Source organism: Cyprinodon tularosa, unplaced genomic scaffold, assembly GCF_016077235.1.
Source record: "Cyprinodon tularosa strain WSP-4 unplaced genomic scaffold, ASM1607723v1 ctg31, whole genome shotgun sequence".
In the NCBI taxonomy this organism is placed as follows: domain Eukaryota; kingdom Metazoa; phylum Chordata; class Actinopteri; order Cyprinodontiformes; family Cyprinodontidae; genus Cyprinodon; species Cyprinodon tularosa.
This window is the reverse complement of record NW_024039019.1, coordinates 1242698-1264331: the sequence shown is the minus strand read 5'-3', so window position 1 is coordinate 1264331 and position 21634 is coordinate 1242698. Positions and strand designations below refer to the sequence as shown.

Here is a 21634-nt window from a genome sequence, read left to right as displayed (position 1 = left end):
TTGACGTATTTTCAAACAAAGTCTGTGAATCATTCTGCCATTTAAAGCAAGAGTTTGACAGCAGAATGTGGCTCCTTTGTTCACAGATTTGAAATGATTGGTTTGACTGATTACTGGAAAAAACTAACCTTGGATCATTTGATCAACAATTCATTTTCAACAATGTAACAGATGCTAATTGAATAAATGTGCATATTAAATAACACAAATATAAAACAATCATACCAGGTATTAAGGTCTTCTGATGTATCATATTTAATGTGTAAATACTCTAAAAATTTTAAATAAACAAAAGCAAAAAAAGCCTCAATACCAAATTAGAATTGTTCCCAGATACAGCTTTTGAGTTTCAATACTTTTTTACTTTATCAATTTGTCTACAACACAAATGTCAGGCAGAAAACATATTTCAGAAGCTTTGATTGACAGCACCAATCAAACAAGGAAACAGCTTTGATTGACAGCACCAATCCCCTTTATTTCAATACGGCTGCACACCAAGGAGAGGGATTTCCCAGCATTATGAAGTCCCAGCAACAATACGATCACTGCAGCAGAGAGTTAATTTAATATACACAGTTAACACTGGCATTACTAGGCAATTTCAACACTAGAGTTTGTCTTTATTGCTCTTTTCCATCTTGCAGTCCATCAGATCATTGGTGTTGCCGACAAAGACCACACGGTTCTGGTAAAAGTCGTATTTATGGAGCTTGTTTCCCTGGAAGAAGTGTACAAAACCTGCAGAAAATCATCAGTCAATAATGAGATTTCAAATGTATTTCTTTTTTTTTACCACATTAGGACAATAAACAAATAATTTCTATGGGTTGTGACATGATAAGCTGGTCAGAGTTGATGAGAGTAGAGATGGAATGAAATGCAGAGGCAGCTGGAAGCAAACCTCTTAAAAGAATAAACTTCTACTAAGGTTTAGTTTCGTCTTCCAGGTAGAAAACTTTAAACAGGAATAAATCTCCAGCTGAACCAGGATCAGTGTGCGACCTTCTACCAAGCTACTCTTAGTAATTCAATTCAGTTTATTTATATAGTGCCAATTCACAATACATCTCACCAGATCATCCAGTGAAATTCATAAAGAGCTTTCTATGTATGGTGAAAACCAGTTGACTCATTGACTCAAAGGCAATCCCTCACGCTAAGCATGCTTGTAGTGACAGTGGAGAGGAAAAACTCCCTTTGAACAGAAAGAAACATCCAGAAGAACCAGACTCAGTGTGAGCTGGGGTTCAAGACACAGAAGCACAAAAACACACAGCCAGGCAGACGAGCTTCGAGCCAGCTCCAATGTCAGAGGATGAAGAGAACACATCCAGTTAGTCACAGTCAGCAAAACAGGACTACACTGAAAAACAGGCCGATCTCCAATATCTATAAACAAAGGCATTGATGGCAGCAGCACAGCTGATATTTCTCTCCAGGATGGAGTCACAGCCAAACAGGAACAGACCAGATGAAGCTACTATGAGAAAAAGCAGAGAGCATAACGTTAGAGAATGAACTTACAGATTCTGCAGAGTAACAGTATAGAGATAGAATGAAGCAGGATTAGGAAATAGGGGTCCCTATGTCTTCCAGCAGTCTAAGCCCATAGCAGCATAACTATAGAGATAGCTCAGGATAACCTGAGCCACTCTAACTATAAGCTTTATCAAAAAGGAAAGTTTTAAGCCTTGCCTTAAAAGTAGACAAGGTGTCTGCCTCATAGACTTAAACTGGTAGTTGGTTTCACAGTAGAGGAGCTTGATAACTAAAAGATCGGCCTCCCATTATACTTTTAGAAATTCTAGGAACCACTAGTAAACCTGCAGATTGAGAGCAAAGTGCTCTGTTAGGAACATCAGGAACAATCTGATCTCTGATATAATATATGTGAGTAGGAGGATTTTAAATTATATTCTTGATTTAACAGGAAGCCAATGAAGAGAAGGTAGTATAGAAGAGACATGATCTCTTTTTTAAATTTTCATCAGAACTCAGGCTGTAGCATTTTGGATCAGCTGAAGGCTTTTGACTACAGCTTGTGGACTTCCTGATAGTAAAGAATTATAATAGTCCAGCCTTGAAGTAACAAATACATACACTATTATTATTATCCAATGGATGATTATCTTCTCATAAGTCTGAATGTGTGACAAAAATCCCAACCAAATATCCTGATGTCTTTGAATGTCATAGCATCTAAATGTGGAAAAATGAAGTTGTATAAATTCTTTTGGCAAAGCTCTGTAGATGAAGATGTTCAGTTAAAATGACTGCATGTCTCATATGTAATCAGTGCAGATTTAATGTTAATAATCCGAGGCAACCTCTAACACAATCAGTCAATGAGAGATAGGTACCCTGAAAGAAGGCAGCTGCATCTACGGGGAAAGGGATTCCCGGCCACTGCTGCTCGATCAGCACTGATGATCCCTCCATCATACCTAGATGTTCGTTGTACCTAAATGTGACACACAGCAGCATCTTTGGTGACAAACGTCTCTCGCTTTTAGATTTCAGTGGGTAACATGATTATTCTGAGTGGAAAATTAAATTCAAGCTGTTCTTCTCACGGAACAGAACATAAACAATCTGCTCTTCAGCAGTCACACGGGAAAATATCTGGCTCTTATTTCATCAACTCAGAAAAGGAAGTAGAGCATCTGGTTGAGTCACTATCACAGAGATTGTCATATTTCTAATGGCTAATGCAACAACAAACCGATGAAAAAGAGATGACCACATCTTTCATCAGCGGAACACCAGGATCCAATTATGTGCAAAGTGATGCTTCCACAGAGAAAAACTAACACCTCCTGAGGAGGTTGAGATCCTTTGGAGTGAGCAGGCCCCTGTTCAAAGACCTTCTATGACTCTTTGGTGGCATCAGCCCACAGAGCGGGACAGAAAGAGACTGAACAAACTGGTGAGAAAGGCCGTTTCTGTCCTAGGCTTCACTCTGGATTCAGTGAAGGAAGTGGGTGAGAGGAGGGTGCTGTCCAAGCTTACATCCATCATGGACAACACCTTCCACCGTTTGCACAAGACTGTGGAGGAGCTGATCAGCTCTTTTAGTGAAAGACTTTTACACCCTGTTTGTTAAGAGGAGTGCTATTGCAGGTCATTCATCCCTGCTGAAACCAGACTCTGCAATGCAACTATACAACGGCAGTTACTTGTGAAATGTATAATGTGCAATTACGATTTAATACCCAGTGCAATAGTTATATATACCCATCTATATGTATACACACACACACACACACACATATATATATATATATATATATATATATATATATATATATATATATATATATATATATATATATATATAATTTACTCTCAGTATTCCTATGAGGCTTTTTGGTCGAAATAAAAATAAGCACGGTTTTAAATCTAGTACACCTTTCTGTTTTGAAAATGTTTGTCATCTGAGTGATGTTTTATAATATCATATATAATCCACAAACACTTTAACAGTTAAGAAATTGATTAACTATTTATAAAAAATACCTTAAAGTTGAGGAGAAACACAATTATGTAGATTTTCTACATCTAATATATGATAATTTGCCCTTTCATTCCAGCATGATTTAGAACCCAGAGGACACTGATGTGAAATACCTCCAGCATTCGCTGCCAGTGAAGAACACAGTGTAACGATGGCGTCTGAAGTGCAGAGCAGCATCCACTGACTTGATTCGGGAGGGAAAGCCCAGCTCTGAGATGTTCCTGGGAAACCCTTCCTGCACAATTAATTGCTGTAGTTTCCAGTACTGATCACCTAAAAGAAAAATACCTTCATGATTTAAAACTTACAAACACCTAGCTGTAAAACTTTCATTCATCCCGTCTTACCTTTGAAAAAAAAAGAAAGTTCTTCTCCCAGTTCTCATACACAGCATCCAGGTGAGATGGTACAGAGTCTGACCAGAGGCTGCTGATGAGAGAGATCCTTGTTTCAACAAAATTGGGATGTTTGCGCCACATGAATCTGCAAAGACAGAAAGCCCACTGAGTAAAGAAATAATCTTTAATGCAGAAAACAATTGTTTTATAAGGAGCAAACATACTAACCTGTCCTTGAAAAAAACCAACTCCTGTTGCATTTCAGTGACAGCATCAAAAGACAGATCTGGATCACATTTATCGGGGTTTTAGGGGGGGGCCTTTTCAAGAGTAGTGCAGAAAATGCAGAAAAAACCTGATGCAAGGAGAGAAAAGAACACAAACAACAAATTATTATCAATTTTGAACTCTGAAACATGAGTTTTCACAAAATGGAAAAAATATTAGTGAAGCTGTCGGGTACCAATGTTCTGATTTAGAAACCAACATCAACAAGGAAAAAACAAGGAAAGTCCTCATGTAGTGGATTATGAAACTAGAACTGTGCAATACTATGACTCCTATGAATATATTGGTTTTGATGCATTCTAAAAAAAAAAATGCTGTGTCTTGTTTTTAGGCTGCAACCATACAATCCTGACAAACAAGCGACACATGGGGAGGGGGGCTTTCTTTTAGCTCAGGTGTGTTGAAGAAGGGATGCACCTAAAAGCCCTCAGTGTCTGCACTTTAGCACACCTGAGTTAGATTATCTTGATTGGTAAACTCATAACTTTGAGCATCAGCTGCTGATTGAGTGCAGTCAGGGTGGGTTATTCTATAGAAAATATTTTTGATGAATATAATCTGTTTTATTCATTTTCTTCTAACTTCAAGGAGGAAATGACACCAGATTTATGCTCTGCTTAAGTGAATTAAATAAAATAAAAATAAAAAACTTTAGTTTGTTCTGACAAGAATTATGAAGTTATGATTGTTAACCAACCTTTAACATCATTGATGGAAAGGTATCATCTGAAAATCACAAACTTCTTTTTTCTTTTATTTTAAAGAAAACATAGCTTAGTTAGCTATTAAGCTAAGTGCATGTTAACAACATTCTGGTCCTGTCTCTTGTTTTTCATATCTTTAAGTTGATATATACACTATATTGCCAAAAGTATTTGCTCACCTGCCTTGACTCACATATGAGCTTAAGTGACATCCCGTTCCTAATCCATAGGGTTCAATATGACGTCGGTCCACCCTTTGCAGCTAGAACAGCTTCAACTCTTCTGGGAAGGCTGTCCACAAGGTTTAGGAGTGTGTTTATGGGAATTTTTGACCATTCTTCCAGAAGCGCATTTGTGAGGTCGCACACTGATGTTGGACGAGAAGGCCTGGCTCTCAGTCTCCGCTCTAATTCATCCCAAAGGTGTTCTATCGGGTTGAGGTCAGGACTCTGTGCAGGCCAGTCAAGTTCATCCACACCAGACTCTGTCATCCATGTCTTTATGGACCTTGCTTTGTGCACTGGTGCACAGTCATGTTGGAAGAGGAAGGGGCCAGCTCCAAACTGTTCCCACAAAGTTGGGAGCATGGAATTGTCCAAAATGTCTTGGTATGCTGAAGCATTCAGAGTTCCTTTCACTGGAACTAAGGGGCCAAGCCCAGCTCCTGAAAAACAACCCCACACCATAATCCCCCCTCCACCAAACTTTACACTTGGCACAATGCAGTCAGACAAGTACCGTTCTCCTGGCAACCGCCAAACCCAGACCCGTCCATCAGATTGCCAGATGGAGAAGCGCGATTCGTCACTCCAGAGAACGCGTCTCCACTGCTCTAGAGTCCAGTGGCGGCGTGCTTTACACCACCGCATCCGACGCTTTGCATTGCACTTGGTGATGTATGGCTTGGATGCAGCTGCTCGACCATGGAAACCCATTCCATGAAGCTCTCTGCGCACTGTTCTTGAGCTAATCTGAAGGCCACATGAAGTTTGGAGGTCTGTAGTGATTGACTCTGCAGAAAGTTGGCGACCTCTTCGCACTATGCGCGTCAGCATCCGCTGACCCCGCTCCGTCAGTTTACGTGGCCTACCACTTCGTGGCTGAGTTGCTGTCGTTCCCAAACACTTCCATTTTCTTATAATACAGCTGACAGTTGACTGTGGAATATTTAGGAGCGAGGAAATTTCACGACTGGATTTGTTGCACAGGTGGCATCCTATCACAGTTCCACGCTGGAATTCACTGAGCTCCTGAGAGCGACCCATTCTTTCACAAATGTTTGTAAAAACAGTCTGCATGCCTAGGTGCTTGAATTTATACACCTGTGGCCATGGAAGTGATTGGAACACCTGATTCCAATAATTTGGATGGGTGAGCAAATACTTTTGGCAATATAGTGTATCTCTAAATGTTCAAACATAAGCCTGTTTGTTGTCAGTAGTGGAAACAAAGTTGAAGTCCTTTTTTTCTGTTTGTTTTTTACACAATAGTCAATTCTGTTTCTAAAGTTAAGTGTTTTTTCTCCACGTGCTGCTCACTGTTTCTCCTAAATTGTTGTCCCTGCCTTTTACAAAGTAAAGGACGGTAGAGGTTATCCCTTTAGAGATGTCGAAGAGACATGTGCAATGAGAAAAAACTTTAAAAATCTTGTTTCTGCAGTAGCTCCCCTCAGGGTTGCATCCTGAACCCCCTACTGTTCACCCTGATGACACATGACTACGTCCCCATGTTCACCACCAATCACATCGTGAAGTCTGCAGATGACACCCCTCTCTGATGGGCCTCATCAGAGATGATTTCCCTCCATAAAGACATTTCATCCCAGCGCTGCGTGTCCCGAGCTCGTAACATCATCTGCTCATCTGGGAAGAGGCTTCACAGCATTCAATGCAGGTCAAGCAGACTCTGCAACAGCTTCTTTCCCACCACCATCAGACTGTTGAACTGTTAAACTTTAAACTGGACTCTACATCACACTCAACTCAATGTTCTACTGCATTTTGCATCATATTTATTTACTGCAAAGCACTGAAGCCTTTCCATATCAATGTCTTTTTTCACCATTATTTTTTAAACTGGTTACCTTTTCTCCTACATTGTTTTCATTCTGATCACTGCTGCACTTTATAAATAGTAATGTTCATTTCACTACTGTAAGCTGTAAGCAATGTATACACTCGTAGTATACAAAACAACAGTAAAGTTTGTCTAATTCTAAGCTATTTGTACCAGAACAAGGTTGTTGTAATATTTCTAACATTCAGAAACGCAGGCAGAAACAGGAGCCTGTAAACCAGTTTCTTTTGAACTGCAAACCTCAAGGAAGTGATGCAAGTTCTGTTAGCTCGTTACAAATGTGTTACAAATGTAGAAATCTGCAGAGGTTGCGTTGTGCTCTTGGACATAAAGCGGTCAGTGATGTCATAATGATTACCACCCCGCCACCACCTTCCCCACCTCACACACGCAAACATAAACACAGGATTAAGGAAGCACAGAAACCACCTCTTTGTCATCTGTCTTTACTGTTGTTTCTGTCAACATGATTTATTGCGCTAAAAGCAACGACAACTCTAACAGCTGAGCACATTTATGGTGGGGAGGAATGTAATTCTCTATATTTTAAGTTAACAGTTTTGTGTAATTAATGGTTTGTCTTCATATTACTCTAATTAACCTGAAATAAAGATCAGCTTCAGGTTTTTAAAGGTATTTGATCACCTGATGCCTTAAGGTAATTATTTTTCAAAGAGAATACAAAAAAAACAGCTTAAAGGAAAAACAAAAAACCAGTCCACAGCTATATTGTATATTTCTATAAAATTAGATAAAAGATGAGAAAGTAGCTAGAGATGCTGCTAATGGGCCGATATCAGCAGTGTGGAGGCTGCTGCAATGTCAGAGAAGAAAGAGTTGCTTTGAAGATCACTAACAAGACAGATTTCACTTCTTCCATAGACAAAAAAAAATAATAATAATATTCAGGCCAAATTTTCAAAGATCTTCTGGATGAATTCTGTCTGGTCTGACAGAATCAAAATTAAATTCTGATTTAAGTTCAGCTTATTTTTAAGTTCCAGTTTAGAAAACCACAGTGAAAAGTGCTGCAAATAGCTCAAGGCGCACACCTTTTACAAACCACACAAAAAAAGGGACAAGAACAAAATCCACAGAAAAAGAACATTTGAAGTAAACATAAAAACCCTATAAAACAGGGAGTAACATGCCCTTTTTTTCTGTTAAGACATGCAAACCGGTTTAGTTTGGTTTAGTTAGTTAAAATGAGTCTAATCCTTCTAGATTTAGAGTAGCTGCAAAAGAAAGAGGCGGGTTCATCCATGGACATGGAGGTATGATTATCAAAAAGTATATTAACAATAATAATAATAAATTAAATATTGTGAACTTAAAATAGAGAGTGACTCAAAGTACTACAAACAAAATAAAGTAAATGAAATTATGAAAATAACAAAATTTAAAGTAAAATCTGACTAGATGATCTAGTTGAATTGTCTCCCTAAAGTGCCATGAGATGATTTGTGTTGTGAATTGGTGCTGAAATAAACTGAGTTGAATTGAAAATATAAAAAATATTAAAAACAATGAAAAACATGAGAGTTGCTTTGTCTGCTGATTGATTTTAGAGCAGATAACAGTGGATGCAGAGTCAACAAGGCAGGATCAATATGGAGGTCCCCTAACCTGTGGTCTGGGGTGGGAGAGTGGAGCTTTTTGCATACTTTCCTCCTCATACTTTATGCCTGAACAGATAACTTTCTTGTTTCCTGTGTGATCTTCATAGAATAAATGCACTTTATTGTAGAGATGCCAAAGTTATGGTTTTAAGCATAATTTCAATTTAGTAAAATTGGAATCTCTAATGTTTAGCTCTTTCTGCTTTTTCTCATTGTAGCTTAATCTAGTCTGTTCCTGTTTCGCTGTGACTTCATCCTGGAGAGAATGATCAGCTGTGCTGCAGCCACCTTTGTTTTTAGATGTTGGAGCTTGGCCTGTTTTTCAGTGTAGTCCTGTTTCTCTGACTGTGAAAGGCTGGATGTGTGTTTCCTGGACGGGGCTGCCTGTGAAGCTTGTTGACAGTTTTTGTCAACAAGCTTCACCTTTTGTATCTCTGTTTCTTTTTCTATGTCTGCTTCTGTCTCCATGAACCCCAGTCAGACTCAGCAGATGGCCGCTCACACTGAGCCTGGTTCTGGTTCTGCTGGACGTTTCTTCTTGTTAAAAGGGAGTTTTCCTCACCATTGTCGCTACAAGCATTCTTGGTGTGGGGGATTGCTGAAGAGTCAATGAGTCGATGCAATCAACTGGTTTTCCTTAGATAGAAAACTTTGAACCAATCTGACTGAATGATCTGGATGAATTGTAAAGTGCCTTGCGATGAAATGTGTTGTTAATTGGCGATATAAAAACTGAATTAAATTGTTTTCTATTAGCATCCTTATATGGGAAACTTAATGTCACACTATGTGACCTAAAGAGTTGACGCATATGAGTTGTTGTTTTGTTCCCAGCTTTTATTGTCATTACACTGTCACAACTACAGAGCAATGGAATGAATTCTCTGCATTTAACCCATCCCCTTGGGGAGTAGTGGACTGACATTGTGCGGCGCATGGGGAGCATTTCTAAGTATTTGATGTATATTTAAGCCTGTGCCTTGGAATGAATGCTTACCATAAAGATGTTGGATGTTTTTCACATCATCAAAGGAGAGCTGAAGCTCGAGACAAGGTGAAAAGTTGTATGCTGGGTACATAATGGATCCTGGATCCGATGAGTGCGAGAGGCCCAGAGCATGACCAAACTCATGAGCTGCAATGACATGTAGGCTGACACCTGAAGGAGGGTGACACGTCATGCAGTTTCCGAACCAGTAAAATGATGTTAAGGTTTTGTTGAATACATGAATAATCTCCTGCAGGATTTTCATTTCTCTTTTACCTGCAGCATCAGTAGAGTTCAAGCTCCATTTCTCTGCAGCATCAAAGTGCACATCCCCTCCAATGCCTGAACCAGGGAGGTAGGCATGGGCCAGGACACCCCCATTTCCATCAAAAGGAACCCCATCCCCATGGTCTGCAAAAAGAGCCTCGCATTATCATCTCAGGCACATTATTTCAGTTTAGTTTATGTGAATCTTTTATCACAAAGCTTACCATTGCTGGCAAAGGTGATGACAATGTCTGCTTCTCTTCGTTTCCGCTTTTGAAATTTAATCAGGGAAACACTGGACCACAGCTTCAGTGCTTTTTTGATTACTTTTTCAATTTTTTGGACTGGAAATGGTAGATTTTTACCAGCAATTCTGCAGAGAAAATCACACAATTTAAAGCAATTTACATAAACATGGTAAAAAGCTAATGAACATAGAAACCTGAATAATCCAGAAGTCCAGAAGTAAGTGCCCTCAATTATGTTACTGTAGTAACCCACTGCATTTAAAGCTAATGTGGTGATCATTGTCAACATCTTACATTTTACGATTGTTGGTGTCATCATGTACTAGCTGTAGCATTTTTACACAGAAACACAAAAAAAAAGCGTACCAAATTAACCATTTCCTAATTGTTAAAAAAATTACCTACCTTGTTCCTACGTAATCCTAAACAGGAAATAGATAATTTAATTAATTATTTTGGAGCTTTCAAAAACTCACTTTAATTCTGTCAAATAGCTCAATTCTGCAATAACTCCTCTCTGTCTTTATCATTCTAGACAATATGAGAGCTTTTTATTTCTTTAATTATTTTACTTATGTGTCATCTGCTGAGGCTGACTGGGGTTCAAGGAGACAGAAGCAGACATAGAAAAAGACGCAGGGATGCAAAAGGCAAGTGTCAACCAGCTCCACAGGCGGCCCCATCCAGGAAATACACTACCGGCAGATGAGCGCCGAGCCAGCTCCCATGGCTCAATTTTAACAAACTATTTTGCTTAATTTAACAATATACCTGTAAGTTCAAAGCATTCGATGCTATATATATATATATATATATATATATATATATATATATATATATATATATATATATATATATATATATATATATATATATATATATAATGCTTTGATATATATATATATATATATATATATATATATAATGCTTTGAACTTCCATATCAATAGTTTTTTTTTTTTGCACCACGTTTTTTCTCCCACACTGTTTACATCTGATCACTGCTTCACAACTTTGTACAAGCTGTACAAAACAAAATTTCATTTTGCATGCACTCTGTGATTACAGTATGACAATAAAAGTTGTCTAAGTCTAAGTAAATGTTGTGCCATTAATGCAGAGGAATTGCATGTCGCTGAAACCTGAAAATTGCAAAGCAATGACTCAATATAATTAGGCAATTTTTTCACACGCTATGCAACAACCTTTTTCTGCACAGATTACAATGCTGTATTTCTAGGCAAGGAAAGTTTAATTTTGTAAGCAGCATTTCAGCATTTAGAAAATTAAAATTACATCATGTAGGTGAAGGAAACAATGCATTAAAAGGTAAATTTCAGGGGCGTATAAAAAGCCAGTAAAAACAATAAAAGCTTGGTAAAACACTTTGATTAATGATAGTTCTGTAAACAGTAAAAAAAGCTCAAAAGCATCTCTGAACAAATTGGGTTCCAGGTTTCATTTGAAAGAAAGTAATCTTCTGTTTGTGGACTTGAGGTTAGTAGAAATGCTTCTCTCTGTTTGCTTCTGGTCCTGAGGGTGAAAGTCAACTTGATCCACAAGCATTGAGTGGTCTTGAAGGTTAATGCCATGGCAGCAAACCAGTAATGCATTTTATTGGTAAGACTTTCATCATTGAAATGTATTTTGGTAATAGAAAGGAGCAAGTTTGTAACTGTCTCTAAATATCTCTGGGTATCAGGTCTCAGTCTATTACTGCAGATTTCAGGCCTGATCAGTTGTTTCTAACTGAAGTAACAAGGCTGTTTGCTAATTCTTGAGATTGCTTTGAGGTACTGGAAGAACGCAGATATTGAATAGGAGAAGACCCGCGGTAAGGTAACATATTGACATAAAGACATAAAGACTTAAAGAGGTCCATGTCCTTTAAGATTAGATAAGATAGACTTTGTTGATGTCACAGTGGAGGAATTATCTTGTCACATTGGCTCAATGGTCGAAAGTGGCGACCTAGAGGTTAGGGCATAGAGCTTGGAATCCTGAGGTTCTGAGCTCGAGCCCCACACCCACAGACTGCCACTGTGAGTCTCTTAGCAAGACCCTTAACCTTGCACACAGTATTAAATAGGTATTTATAAAAATAGGTATTTATATATATGGTTATTGCACAAGGTATTAAATAGAGATTGCACATTAGATATTGCAGTTATAGTGCCACGTGCCACACTGTAATGTCTGATGGAAGCAGGGATAAATTACCTGCTCTGTTTGCTTGTATAGATTTGGGTAAACCGCCCTTGCCACTGTTTTTTGAATATTTTCACGTGACACAGATCAAACAAATGACGCTAATAGAGTCTTTAACAAGGTCCATCTCTGCCCCAACAAGGTTGTGGTTGATTTTCAGAGGCTGTGCATACTTTTGTACGAGAGGTTCAATTCCACTTTTGTCGCATCTTAACACTGCTGCACAGGCCTGTGCGAGTTCAACAGCTTCTCCCGAGTATCGTCTGTCCAGTTCGCAAATTATGGCATCCAGCACTGGGAAATACAGGTGCTGCTGGAATCCAGCGGTCTCACTCTGGGACATTGGACAGTATTTACATCATTTTATTCTCTGTTGCCCAAAGTCATTATCAAGAAAAAGGTTCACGGTTCAGTAGTCCACAAGCACGAGATTCAGTTTGTGAGCCAAGCAGTGTAGGTATGATGCGTATGGTTGCATCTCTTTAATGCGCTGCTGCGCTCCAGACACTCTGCTAGACATTACAGAGGCGCCATCCACGATCCCAGCTGCATCCACGATCCCAGCTGCATATCGAGATGTGGAACAATCAATAAAACCCAAAAAACGCTCCTTGATTTGAAGCTGCTCTGTATATCTTAAACAGACTGTCAGCTGCTCAGTTTTGGATGACCTGGCCTCATCTGCGATTAACAGCAAAAAAACCAGTGTCCCGCACTTTCTCTACAATTTCCGCATGAACCAAATTTGCGCATATCTCAATATTTCTTTCTAAAAATCTGGACTTGTAGCATTGAAATAATTAGACTTCATACTTTGAAAATCGGAATCATATTTCGAGAAAGAATTTGCAAACCTCAAGATAATTACCACGAGAATCTGAATCGATAGACTCCCTTTGTCCACGGAAAGTCAATCCAAGTGTATGCAGCAATCTCACTTTAAAAAGATAAAATCTGTTTTTCTCAACAGTAGCGTTGTGGTTTTCTGACAAATTGCCAGCTATTGATCTTCCAGATGTGCTCTGTTTGAAGATGTCCCATGTAACCATACAGTTCTGATGGGCCAGAGAATTTGCATGCTTTTCAAGTTTGATGCTTAGTTTTTTCCAGTCACTTAGGCCGTTTTTCAACGATTCCTCCATGTTGCTGTCTAAGATAGCATTAAAAGCCGCACCGAAGCTATCACCTTCAATGTCAGCATGGATGTTAAAATCCACCACTATGATGACCCTTTCAGTGTTCAACACCAAATCAAATAGGTACTCTGAAAAATTCTAAAGGACCTGGTGGACAGTACAAGGTTAACAGCAGAGGAGGTTTTATTGCTTTATAGTTTGGATGATGGAAACCAGGGGTCTTGTCACGTCATCTTCCCCTTCATCCATGTACGGGTCACGGGCAGCAGAGACTCCCAGAGTCTCCCAGAGTCTCCCAGAGACTCTATAAGAGTCTTAGCAGAGACTCCCAGAGTCTATAAGACTCCATAAGAGTATCAATAAGACTCTATAAGAGTCTTAGCAGAGACTCCCAGTCTTTGCTCTATACAGACTCCTCCTCCAGCCCTGCTCAGGGAGGCCTGAGGTGCTCCCAGGCCCGCTGATAGACATAGTCCCTCCAGTTTGTCCTGGTCATCCCCTGGTCCTCCTCCAAGTGGGACATGTCTTGAACCCTTAAGAGAGAAAGGTTCAAAGGGCATCTGAAAGAGATGTCTGAGCCACCTGAGCTGACTTCTTTTAATTTGGAGGAGAAGCAGCTGTACTCCGAGTCCCTCCCAAATCATAGAGCTTTTCACCCTCTCTCTAAGGAAGAGCCCAGCCACCCTGCAGAGGAAGCTTATTTTGTCCGCTTGGATCCAGTGTCTCGTTCTTTCAGTCATGATCCAGATTTCAGACACATCCTTCTGTCCCAGGCTTCAGGATCACTTAATGTAAATAAGAACATCATAGTTTAGGAAATTCTAATTATTCAAATTAAACCCTAAATTATCCAAAAGTACAGTAATAGTTATTTTCCCAAAACCCCAAATAGTTTTTCAGTAAACATTTCTTCTTGATTCATTCTTTCAGTCATTATCCAGATTTCATTACCATAGTTGAGGATAGGAACGTACACCGTTAGCTCGAGGGTGAGTAACAGTAGAGAAGCTGCAGAGAGGTGTGTTAAATTATGACTTTGCTCCCTGGTCTGCACCCTGGGCTGTCAGGGCTTAGTTTGATACTTCTTTTGGGTTAGAAGCCAAAACTTTAAGATGGCTGTTATCCAACCAAATAGATCAGTGGATGCTTGGCTTAAGATACATCTCATTAAACCTTGCAGACTGTGTTGAGAGTGGAAAGCAGTGTTGCTTTTACACAAAGATAAATCTCTTTTAACCTCTTGTTTGGGTGTTAAAATAAACGTAAACCACTTGCATTAACCGCTGTAACACATCTCAGAAAAATATACTGGATAATCAGTCGTTTCTAAGGTCTTGTCTCACCTGTAACTAATTGTCACATTCCTCCAACGAAACGTGCTTCCATAGGGCTCTACATCTGACAGTCCACAGCGTGGCTTCTTCATTATGGAGAGAGTCTCTTTATTGAGTTTCCCATCGGGAGGCAAGCCAAAAAATCGTTGCATTTTCTTCACCTTCTCACAGAGTCCTCTCGTCCAGTTTGGATCCTTATTTAAGTCTTCAGCCCTTTTTTGTCTTTCTGTCTTGGACTGGTACCCATAGAAGTGCTTCAGATATTCCTGTGGAAAACAATTCATATCACACACATGCACTGAAGCTAACTTTACGCTGCAGTGAAAGAAAAAGGTAAGATGGTCTCACTTCTATCTAAAAAAAAACCAAGGAATGTGTCTAAATGAAAAAGTGCTATTCAAATAAAAAATTGAATAATTATTCACACCCCTTTGACATTTGACAAACTTGTGAACTTAAACAGCGTACATAAAAACAAAGAAAATATATATGTATGTATCTATATATGACTTGTCTGCATAAAGATAAGTTCTGGTCAGCATGACATAGAGATAAGATTATAGCTTTGGACAGTTTGTATTTTGAAGGTAGCAATTTTGTGACTTAGCAGTGTGAAGTGATTTATGTTCCAATTCGTGCAGACAGTACCAGACGGTAAACATTCCCAACATTTTTTTTACTTAAATGACAGTATGTTGCTGTAAAAATTGCTGAACACATGTAATTGTAGGTGGCAACATTAACAGCTCTAACACATGTTCAGCCACTGACATGTCACACGTTATCAGGTTTGTAAACACATTCTTCTGTCCCAGCCTTCAGAGTCACTTTATGTAAATGAGAGCATGATAGTTTAGAAAATTCTGAAATTATTCAAATTAAACCCCAGATGATCCAAAAGTAGAGTAATAGTTATTTTCCCAAGTTAAGTATTTTAGTAAAAGTTAAGATCTATCAGATGACTGTAGTGGATAAAGTTTCTAAAGTCTGTGTCCTGTCTGTAAAGTATAACACCCTAGCGACCGGAGAAAACTGCAGTTTGTCTCTAACCAAACTGGAGACTGGAGCATGTTCCAAAGTCTCATGGTGATGACATGAACAGCCTGACTGAATGTATCCCTGACTACATGACCTTCTGTGTAGAGAGCACTGTGCGGCTCCTGAATCAGAAAAAAAGGGCTTTTAACTCAGAGGACGGAGAAGAGCAGCATAGATTTCAGCAAGAGCTCCAATGGAGGATCAGGGTGGCAATTAAGGACTATGGGAGGAAGATGGAGGAACAACTGGCACAGAACAATGTCAGAGATGTGTGGAGGGATCTCAAGAAAATCTTCGGCTTTGGGCAGAAGACCACAAGCAGGGCTGCAGACAGTGACACCAAGTTTGCACATGAGTTAAATAGATTTTTCACCCAATTTGACTCATCTAACACTGGCCCCCTCCCTCTCCACACCTATCCACACGTCTCCAAACCCCAGGCCACCAGAGACCTCACACCGGTGAGGTCTCAGCTGGCAGATGAGAGGCCAGCTGAACTGACTGAAACAGAGGAAAGCCTCTGGACCAGATGGCTTCCCCCAAGGCTGCTGAGGAACAGCACTGATGAGAACTGTGAGGTCCTCAGCTACATCTACTGCCTGAGCCTCAGCCTGGGGGTAGTCCCCACTCCCCACCCAGATGAGATCCTCATCTGCTGGTGCAGGTGGCTCCATGGTTCCTGCTAATGCAGAACAATGATAGACCTCATGTGGTTGGAGTAGGTCAGCACAAGTCTCCATCCATCCACCAAAAAATGGATGGATGGTTGACTGTCCAGGATTTGGGGCATGCTTTAGTCCAGCTCTGGGAGGAGATCCCTCATGAAACCATCCTGCTCCTCATCAGGTGTTGTAGGAGGGTCATAGAGGCAGGTGGAGGCCACACACAATGCTGAGCCTCAGTCTGACCTATTCTAAGGACATTACATCATGGCTGGATCAGACTGGAGGGTTTTTACACTTTTATTTGTGTGGAACTCCAAATCCAGGGCTCCCTTGGTTAACATATTTGATTTCCATTGATTGAATTTGTGTGATTTTTGTAGTGAGAACATTCAGCTTTTTGCAGAACAAAGTATTCAATGAAAATATCTCATTCATTCAGATCTAGGATGAGTTATTTGAGTGTTCCCTTTATTTTTTGATCAGTGTTTTTAGATTTACAACAGATGAATGTTGGAGGAAGAATTCCTTCTTACCAGAATCTGTTCATCTTCCCGCTGCAGTCATTTTCGTACCGAGTAAATGACTGCATGAATCTGAGGCAAAATGACTAACTGCTAAATAGCAAGTCCAAGGAAAGCCATCTAAACATGAGAATTCGAGAATATATAGAAACTCAAATACAAATTTGCTGGCTAAACCAGGGCGTACACTGTGCAATTTTCGGGCCGACTTTCAGCCTGATCGTGCGTCGTGAGTCATGTATTTTACAGGGGGTTACGAGGGTTGATCAGCCTCCCAAGACCACCTCCTGATCAGGAAAGGTAAGGTCGGGAGACGATGAAACATGTTTGGCAGACCGTAATAGCCACGTTAGCTCAGCCATGTCTTTTTTCCAAATATGTTGTTGCCTTTTCTTTTCAGGGCTTTCAGCACAAAATTGCACAAATTGCCAAGGAGCGCATTTCATTATACTGGGCTTAATATTCCCTTTCTATTTGCTTGGCTTCCGGATAGATGAGTCAGAGCAGCTCCATCTCACTGCGGAGCCGAGTCCGACGTGGTTTTTAGTTGTGCAGTGTGAGCAGGTAGATCGCATCACAGCGTCGGGCCGAACATAAATCGTGAGCTGCTGCTCACACTGTATGACTAAACCCTGTGGTTAGTCTTACAGTGTGAGAAGTAGCTGCGTGCAACAATTGAAAAAAATTGCACAGTGTACGCCCGGCTTAAGCAGCACCTAAAAAAATTCAACCTGCCAGGGAGAAGGATGGTGCACTTCTACTCCTCCATCATTGAGTCCTTTCTCACCTCTTCCATCACCATCTAGTATGCTGGTGCCACCACCAAGGACAAGGGCAGACTGCAGCATGTCATCCGGTCAGCAGAGAAGGTGATTGGCTGCAATCTTCCATCTCTTTAGGATCTGTATGCCTCCTGGACTCTGAGGCGTGCAGGGATTATTGTGGCTGATCCCTTGCACTCCAGCCACAAAGTATTTCAGTCCCTTCCCTCTGGTAGGAGGCTGCGGTCCATAAGGAATAAAACAGTTTCTTTCCATCCAATTTTGTCTGCACCATCAACACCAAGTGAAATTCCTTGTAATTGCAAACCTACTTGGCAATAAACTTGATTCTGATCCTGATTCTCTTATTATACTGTCTTTGATGCATTCTTTGTGTTTTCATTCTAAAATACAATATGCAATAGTGTTAAAAAGTTTACCTTTGAAGATTAATATTTAAAAAAAAATTTTCCTCATTGAGGGGCTGCCTATATATTTTGACTGCTGTCATCATAAGACAATGCTTACCATAAAGATAATTACTGTCTACAACTGCTGCTGCCTTCCTAAGAATACATCAGGGAAAGATTTTAACAAGGAGCCAGTTGGCAGCAAATAAGAGGGAAAATCCTCTCAGCCAATATCACTGAACCACAGTTTGCCTCAGGTGACACTTCACAAACAGATTGTAGAGATATTAGTTATATAATTATCTTTCCAACTAATTAAATGTTTTTTTTGTTTGTTTGTTTTTTTTCACAGCTCAAAAATCTAAAGGCGCAGAATACCACATATTTGAAATGTTGGTAAATTAAATGTAGCCTTTTCTAAATGCAATTACAGTCATATTTCTCATTAAGGTGTGAGAAAACACTGTTCTCTAAAAGAAAAATGGTAAAGATATCTAGTTAGATTTAAAATATTCTATTATATAAGGATCTATTGCTATATTATGTTGAATTCTGGACTCATACAAAAAGTAGCATGTTTTCTGAGAATAAACATTTGGCAGTGGGTCAAATCAAAACTGCAACTCTAAGGATTTTTTTACAGAACAGCATTTCTATCTGAAACAGCAAATACAAGGCAATGAAAACTTCAGAAAACCTTTAGCATCAACAGGCTGTCATATGCAACCTATATTGATCAATGGAAAAGAGTTAAGTTACCTCTGCAATCTTCTGGTCAGCCTCAGATAGTGATTGTGGAGGTTGGTCAATGATGCGGACGGGTGAGGCTACCACAGCAGTGCGGTTGAGCCTCATGAGAGTCAGAAGCATCACACAGAGCAGGCTCATGTTGAGACGGTAGAAGCGACAGTGAGCGCTTCCTTCATTTCAGTGCAGCTTAAACACAGAGCTGGATGCACAGCAGCAAAAAACCACCTACTTATTATATGTGAAAGCTCCTGTCTCAACAAGAACAGCATGTCTCCTTAATGGGTTTTGGAATGGAAAAGAAGACCTTTTATTTATAGGTGGTATCAGACCAAAAACGATTTAAGTTTAAAATATCTTATCAAACTTTCTGACTTTTGTCTACCTGACCCTATAGATTAGAGGCCACTGGAACTGCAGGGCTGACTTCAACCACAGGTGAGCCACTTACAGTGGGAAAGATATGTTTACTGTGGATTTACAGAAAATAAGGAACAAAATCCTGCAGATATTTGATTCAAAATTCAACATGATCATCTTCATCTGTCTGAAGAGGAGAAACACCAACAATTAGTTTGAGTGAATGACTTAGAGTTTAGCAGTTGTAATAAAAAGCTCTGCGATGAGACAAAAGAGTTTTGTAGCTTTAGCTTTTTTTTAAAATACAAATAAATCAAATCCTAAACAGATCCTCATCTGTTTGGTATTCATCCAGCTACAGTGGGGTCGTCTATGGGAGAGAGGAAGGGTACATCCTTGACAGGTCGCCAGTCTGGCACAGGACAACACAGAGATATACAACCATGCACAGAATCCTAAGGACAATTTAGAGAGCCAATTAAGCCAATTAACCTAAAAATCATGTTTTTGGGCTGCAGCAGGAAGTCAGAGAGAACCAACACATGCAAACTCAATGCAGAAAGACCCCTGGAATCGAACCCAGAACCTTCTTACTGCAAGACAACCGCACCACTTATTGCTCCCCCTTGTCTGCATTCAGGCGCAGAAAGTTAAGAGTCATCCAGGTTTTCATGTCTGACATGCCTGTAGTCTATTTAATGGATTAGTGTCATCTGATTTATAGATATAGCTGAGTATCATCAGCATAACAGTGGAAATTAATCTCATGCTGTCTAATAATTCTATACCGATTTTATATATATGTGTGTGTGTGTATAGTAAAGAAAATTATTTACACATTTTTTGCCTGCTCCCAGTCATCAGTGTCAGATTATTCGAGCCTTTGGTGAGAGTTCTCTAGCGTGTCTGTCTGTGTTCTGATTGCTTGATCCTGACCTGTTTTGACGTCAGACCTTTGAACCTGTTCCTGTTCTGATCTGTTTGCCTGACCCGTCTTCGGACTCCTGCTGGATTCTGCCTGTGGACTGCGCCTGGATCTTCCTCCTTATCTGCCTTCTGATTTCGACCTGGATTTCCCTTTGCAACTCTTTACTCAAATTAGAACAAAGGGTAATTTAAAGTATCTCATGGATGTAATTATTGATTTGCTGTGATGGTTCCTGTCTGGGACTCCCTGATGACATCTATTGGACTTTTTTATGACAACTAAAGCAAACAGATTACTTTCTCTGTTAAACATTTTATTTGAAAGCAAACATAAGGCTAAATCATAAAAAATAACTTTAATACGGTTCTTTTAAGTTTAAGTGTGACATCTAGATGAAGCTGCATTTTCAGTTTCTGTGTTTATTGACAGACATCTTGGACTGCAAATACTGACCTAAAAATATGTAAAACTTTTTTAAAAGAATTATTTTGCCCTAATCTGAGTAGGAAAATAAGATGATCTGTCAGTGGACTGAGAGTTTGTAACATTAAAATCAGATTATTACCCATTATGCATTACCTATATTTCAAATGGAAATTTTAGTTCATTTCCAAATTGTCATATAAACCAAATAAACTTAAAGATATTCTGGATTCTTGGGCTTTATTATAGTGGATTCGAATTCTTAAGTGGCACCAATGTGGCACTGCTACCTATGGACTGAGGGAGATTGTCAGCATCAGACGGTGTTTGGCTGCTGACGGCTTCATGCAATGATTAAGGTGCCCTTTTTCCAACCTGGGCACCTGCCCCCAAAGATGTCTGTGCACGTCACTGCTAACAAGTCACATTAGCAGTCAGATCAAATGTGTAAGATGGTGATACAAAGATACTGTAATGAAAAACAGACATCCTGAGTAAACAAAATACTTTATAAGTGATCTGTGCTTTTCACTGGGTCAGCATCAAATGACATCATTTAAATCATTTAAACCTTTTACTGCAAATTGATTTCTTTATTTGAAAGATTACGATCAAGATTGGTTAAATATATTAAATCATCCAGTCTTTACCAATTCCTAAATATCTTTATCTATGGCTGTTGTGGCCAAATTAATTTATTTCTCTGTTCTATATTCTTGCTGTTAAACAGTGCATTCCTCTGCACTGAGGATCTTGTGGTGTTTGCTTCCGCTGCATGTCTGACCCTAAACCCTAAACCATTTCTGCATGTCTGACCCTAAGGAATCTAAACATCTAACTACAACTTAATTTAAAACTTCAAACATTCAGTCTCAATGCTTTGGTGAGACCAAAGCCCTGACTGGAAAAATCTTAAGAAGGTGTGTTTTATTAAAAAGTATTAAAAGATGAGCATTTGTTGGAACAATGTCTTTGTGTTATTTTTTTCAGAAGCTGCGTCTACGCTGTGTAACACAGTCACACTTCATCTCCTTAACTACAACCACATTCCTCTGGTTG

The 21634-nt window shown here is 39.5% G+C and overlaps 1 protein-coding gene across 1 annotated transcript; it reads right to left on the bottom strand.

Moving 5' to 3' along the window:
- Window positions 1–300: 300 nt before the first annotated feature.
- On the bottom strand, window positions 301–19067 carry LOC119788084 (collagenase 3-like). Its single transcript, XM_038292221.1, is given in 11 exon segments — window positions 301–741; window positions 2364–2464; window positions 3631–3790; window positions 3865–3894; window positions 3897–4000; window positions 4084–4165; window positions 9540–9701; window positions 9807–9941; window positions 10022–10170; window positions 14732–14988; window positions 18877–19067. Coding segments are annotated over 11 exon segments (1440 nt in total). The 5' UTR covers window positions 19006–19067; the 3' UTR covers window positions 301–610.
- Between the last annotated feature and the right edge of the window lie 2567 nt (window positions 19068–21634).